Here is a 6,000-nt window from a genome sequence, read left to right as displayed (position 1 = left end):
AACAGGAATCCTTGCTAGATTTTTGTCCTAGCAACTGTTTCAAACTTAATGACTATTTTTTACATTTAACTGTGAGGGGAAAAAACTTTTTCACACATCAGGCACAGTAGGAATTCAAATATATCCTGAATGAACAATGCAAGCATTTCAAAGTCTGTTTAACCTATACCAGATAAAAACAAAAGCAAAGAAAAAAGAAAACGTTTCTATTTCAAACAACCCAACTAGGGATTTAGTCACATTTAAAAACATATGTGATTTATTAAAAATATAATCTGGTGATGTGTTCTATAAATAGCCCCACTCAAACACATCAATGTGTGATAATAGATATAATTTGTAAAGCATTTAGAATTACCCTCCCCTTTTGATTACAAGAGATAAAGCATACAACATACTGTAGGTTTATTTTTATTCAAAAAGTTACTGTCTCAAGACATAAATACAAATCAGAAAACAGTACAATTAGGACAATAGAATGTGGAGGACAACAGGTTAGAGTAATATATAAAACATTTTTAGCTGGTTGAAAACAAAGCTGTAAGAACTGCTTTCACAAAGAAGTATTCCTTTCAAGAGTGAGAACAAAAATCAACTTAGGTTTAAAATCATATATACAGTCCTCTCAGCAGTTCTAGGAAATGCAGTGGTGTGTCAAAGAACATATGCAATACGTCTGCACACAACAATGTTTGTAGATGGAAAATATGTTAGACAAGTCTGGTTTTATTCGTTAACCATGAATTAATAAAATTAAGTGTATTTTGTGGTCTTTCAGCTAACCTATGGTTTTTTGGCTACCACAGCCCAATGTGTGTTGATTTCCTGACTCGAAAAACCAGAAGCCTTTTGGTATTCACACATTTGAAGATATTCTTGTATTGCAAGCATATTAAGGCATGGAATGATTAAAACAATATACCTCAAGAACTGAGAGACGACTGACAAAAGATAGATATACATGTAATATAAGTTAATATTTTGTTTTAAACGATGTCTAGCTGCCTAAGCCTCGCAAAATGAGTTGATATCAAAATGGCAAGTGGCCACTTTCTGTTTTAAACTAATTCATTTGTGAAAGGACATAAAATGAAGTTTAAAGCTTAGCTTTCAAAGAATATTATGGGTTATGAATTCTATTATCCCATCTAATTTACATACAGAGGAAATGTACTGTAACCTGTTAGAAGTATCTTTAACCTGAAGACTGCTTGCAAAGACAGATAGATAAAACAATATAAAATACAAATTTAAAAATCATTTTAAAGCATGAACAGTCATGCTTTTCTATTTTTAAACATTGTTAAACTTTCAATATATTTCTGAAACCTCATAATTTTAAGTTGGAATTTAAAAGTAAGAAAAAACTAAACAAACTGCGCAATTATAAAATCAGCACCAATTTATATATATATATAATTTTATTTAAAATTTAGATCCCTATTCCCACACTCTAATAAGCTGTATAATTTTTGTTTAGAATTTTTCTGCAAACATACTACAATAAGCTTCTTTTATTTGGAGACAAAATACAGTGGCACTACTGGAAGGAATATCACAACATTACATTTTTATCTTAAAGGACAAGCAAACTTTCAGGGCTGATATAGGATAAGCATGTTTGAGACTGGATACCTTCTGGCAGTTCACTGCATCTGGGTATTTCTGAAAAGTATACAGAAGCTCTTGGATTTTAAAAATATCTTAAAATACATTTTAGATGAAAAAATTGTAAAAGTTCTGCTTATAAGTTTAACTTTTTTCCACAATTACAACATTTAAAACAAAGTTTTGTTGATTGATGTTTTAAGCATTTAAATTGTGAATGCTAAAAACAATTCTATCCTACAATTTCGGGGTCAGGGAATAAATCCATCCTTAACTTTTGTTTCATGGATGTAAACAGAAATCCAGCAGAGGTCATCATTATTTAGTACAACCAGTAAATAAATGTGAGAAGATTCTTATCTGTACCAAATACTTCTTCAGATTGTTATATATTTTTTAAAAAAGCATGAAATAATTCATTTAAAAGCCAACTAACAGCGCATAAATAAAATATTTACTTTCTAAGAAAAACTGTAGCTTATCATCAAATTGTTTACTTGTCCTTTACTTTTTTTCAGGCAAACAAAACTGCCCCTCAATGCACTTCATCTTGGTAAGCATAAGCATGTTATATTCTCCTTAGAGAAAAATCTGCACAGAATTTCACTGTATCTACCACACTTTAATAAATTTCCTCTTCCACTTAGAAAATGACTTCACCACAGATTTAAATGTGTACTGGTATTAAAACATTGACACCCCAAGAACCTAATGAGAGAGGGAAAAAAAATTTTCGTTAATATAGTCATTCATCGCTTTAAAAAATCTATAAAAATTATACTTTATAATTGTTATATTAAATAAAATATTAATAAAACAACTCTGAAAATGTCTTTTCAGACACATAATTACAAAAATAAAATTATTATTGATAAATAATAAAATAACACTAGTATTCATTAAGATGTCAATTAACTCATAAACATAACTAAGGAAGAGGAACTCTGGCATGATTGTTATATAATCCCCTGAATTCTGAACTCAAGATTTGTTTAATGAACAAATGAATGTACTTCCATGCATATCCTTCTAGCAAGGGTTCACTGGAAAGAATTTAAGAAAGTCTTAGGAACTTAGCCATTTGCACTCTCAAGTGAGTAGCTTTTGTTTTTCTTAACAGGCATCCATCTGAACATAATGACCCAAAGAAAAATCCAAAAACAATAGGGCTATGTAAAATATGGAAAGCTTTCTTTAGAAAAATCTGTTCTGAATTAGTGACAAGAAGTATAAATTTTAAGAAATCAATTAAGGTAAAATCTGGGAAAGTGAATTATACTGGTGCTTTTTCTTCTTAGGAATTCCAGTTAGAAAAAATAACGATAAGCAAAATCTGATAATAACCAGTCACTAAAATGAAATAACTCTACCCTTTTAGCTAAAATGGCACATAACTTTTACTGTGTATGTATATACATACATACACACATAGTGCAATACATATATGTATATATAATATACAGTATTAGACTACTAAGTAATATACAGTAAACTTTATACTGTAAATTAGCAAGCGACACTGGCTAGCAAACCCAGAAGAAAGTGAGGAGCGAGATCACAAAGGAAGAGTTCAGACTTCTCACTTGAATAGAAGTCAGAACCTTATGATTATTTTCAACTGAAGATGTTGGTTATTTTTAAGCAAAAGGAAATTAATGTCTTCTTGTAGCAAATTATCAAGTAAAGTGTGTGGACTCTCTAGTAATTAAAACAAAAAAGAGTCACACATTTCTTCATTAATCACAAGTACTGCACTTCTCATCCCTTTTCCTTCTTGCTTCTCTAAGAAGTCTCAGGGTTCTCTTCTCTTGTTGGTTAGCCACGAGTTGGGTGGTTAAAATATTTTAATTAAATAGCCCTAGACTTTACACGTTTACAAGTTTCTTAGAGCCAAAATACTCATGACTTTGAGTAAAGAGTTCCAAGTAATGTAAGAAAGGATAAAATAGTTGTTGCTGTGTTTTGCCTACATGTATGTGTACCACATGAATGCCATGTTTGTGAAGACCAGTAGAAGGCTTGAAATTCCCTGAAACCACAGTAATATAGGCAGTTGTAGACCACTATATGTGTGCTGGGAATGGAACCCAGGTGCACTGAAAAAACGGCAAATGCTCTTACCCACTGAGCCCAGTAGTCAGTTTTTAATATAGAGGGTGGTACTAAAATAATCTCATGTATTTTTATAACATAATGGATAATCTGAAATCACACAAACAGCTGACATTCATTTTGGTTTATACACTCTGGCTTACAACAAGATTACCCAACTAGAATATTAAATTAGCTTCATTATATTGAGCTCTCCTTTTCTATTTTTACGCTACAGATAATTCTAGTAAGAGAAGCTTAATACTACTGACATGGTTTTCTGAGTTAAAACATTCTACCTATTTCTGATGTCAGCATTAATAAATACTCAAGCATGTATTTCAAAGTACAAATATTAAACTTTGGAGTGTTATGCAAATACTGGCAGGAAAATGACCATATCACAGGAGATAAACCAATTTTATTTCCGGGTGTAAAATCAACCATATTATTAAATTAGAATCCTATGCGTATGCAACTCCAAAGTGATGTTCTCATAGTCATATCCTACCATTACTAGACTATGTGAAACTCACATCCCAAAGATAATTAGGGTTTGTTTAGAGTAGCCTGCTGTATTTATAAATATTAAGTGCTTTGAGTACATGTCATTTAGAACTATAGAATCTTGGAACCAGGCATTAAGGAATTCAAATTCCAGTTTTACTATTTTGATCACATTTACCATAGGTAAGATTATTCTGTATTTACTATAAGGCAGATTTTATTTTGCATTTAGTATCTTCTATTAATCCTGTTTCTTATGTTATGTTTAAGACACTATTCACTAAAAAGATACTTTTTAAAGTCATGGAAATTTAAAATAAGGAGTCGAAGACTTCTAAAGGTACCCAAACCTTTAAAGATTACTTAGCACTCAGTTATGTGACTGCTGCCATCATGTGGTAATGCTATAAAATTACATATATGTGGGTACACGTGCTCACTTCCTTATTTCATATCACAGGAATCTAAAACATTATAAAATTAACAAAGTCTACTACTTACTTTCAGTATTCAATATATATTAGAATGTGATAATTGTATTAATACAAATATTGTTTCCCCATTTCTTTTTATATCATCAAATTGTACTTTTCTCTGCGTGTTAAATGTCAAAATGGGTACAGTTTCTATGGCTGTTTCATTATTTTAGTACTCTGACAAACATCTTTTTGTATCCATCATGTTATGAAGGAAACAAATGGCACTATATAAATTCATAAAAATTGGAAAGCTCTAGCTTTTGACTATAATTTATCATTTCAACTTCCTAATCACATTTTTTGGTATTTAACACAAATAAGAACTGATTTCAGCTTTAGTTAAGTAGATATGACAGTAATCAGTCAAATTAAAACTGGTGCTTTTAAATACATTTAAATACCACATAATTCAATATACATCTAAAGAATTATGTGTAAGGTTTTCTCTTGCTATAGAATCATGTACTCAAAGAATGGCCAAAGTCCTGAAGCATCAATAGCACTTGTTAAGGATGCATAACATCAGGCCACATTCCAGACCTCCAAAGAAAAATATCTAGTTGTATTTTTAAAAGTTCTCTGGATGACTCAACTGCACATTAGAAATTGAGAATGAATGATTTTAAGAAGGTCTCTCTCAAAGGGCTGAGAATATAGCTCAGTGGCAAGGCACTTGCCTAGCATGTGTGAGGCCCAACTTCAACTCACAGCACCACATACTAAAAATGCATAAGATGTTATGTTCAAAGCTTTCTGTGTAAAGCTTTCATGTCAAATAACCAAATATGAGTATACTACATGACTTGGTTTGTCAAAAAATTTCCAAGATCTGTCTGAGAGCAGATTGTAAGGTCAATCAGGGCAAGAAAATCGGTAAATAAAAGATACTTCCTCAGAGAATAGAACAATAGTTACCCAAGTTAGGAATAGGGAGGAAGTAGCATGAATGAGATATGCAGATATGCAAATTTTTTGACAAAACTAAATAATTATGTTAGGCAGAATTCAAAACGAAGAGAATTGCCACTGCATCAAAGACTGCAGTTTATTAAAGCCAGAACATATACTAACCTATCTTACTATTCCAGTGTGGTAATTATCTCAATGAAAGTAAGAATGAAGTATTAAAGGAACAGAGAATAAAATACTTATCTGGTGACATCATATCGTAGATAGATCAATATCACTTTTCATTATCAAAACTCTTGTTTGGGTATTTATTTTTTCTTTTTGAAACAATGTGGTCAACATTGGCCTTGATCTCATGATCCTCTTTTATAGTATAAGGGCATGGTGAAAACTGTCCACATGGTGT

At 31.1% G+C, this 6,000-nt stretch overlaps 1 protein-coding gene across 8 annotated transcripts in view; it reads right to left on the bottom strand.

Annotated features, from left to right (window-relative positions):
* Window positions 1-395: 395 nt before the first annotated feature.
* The window catches only part of Stag2 (STAG2 cohesin complex component), a 127,569-nt gene continuing 121,964 nt past the window's right edge, over window positions 396-6,000 (bottom strand). For all 8 annotated transcript variants that reach the window (XM_087903082.1, XM_087903084.1, XM_087903086.1 and 5 more), the window contains one exon: window positions 396-2,316. In XM_087903082.1, the coding sequence (XP_087759208.1) occupies window positions 2,293-2,316 (24 nt within the window). In that variant the 3' untranslated portion in view covers window positions 396-2,292. The remainder of the gene's footprint in view (window positions 2,317-6,000) is intronic.

Source organism: Myodes glareolus, chromosome X, assembly GCF_982192425.1.
Source record: "Myodes glareolus chromosome X, mMyoGla1.1, whole genome shotgun sequence".
Lineage (NCBI taxonomy): Eukaryota > Metazoa > Chordata > Mammalia > Rodentia > Cricetidae > Myodes > Myodes glareolus.
Note: the sequence above shows the minus strand (reverse complement) of the source record. Positions and strands in the feature narration are given on the sequence as shown.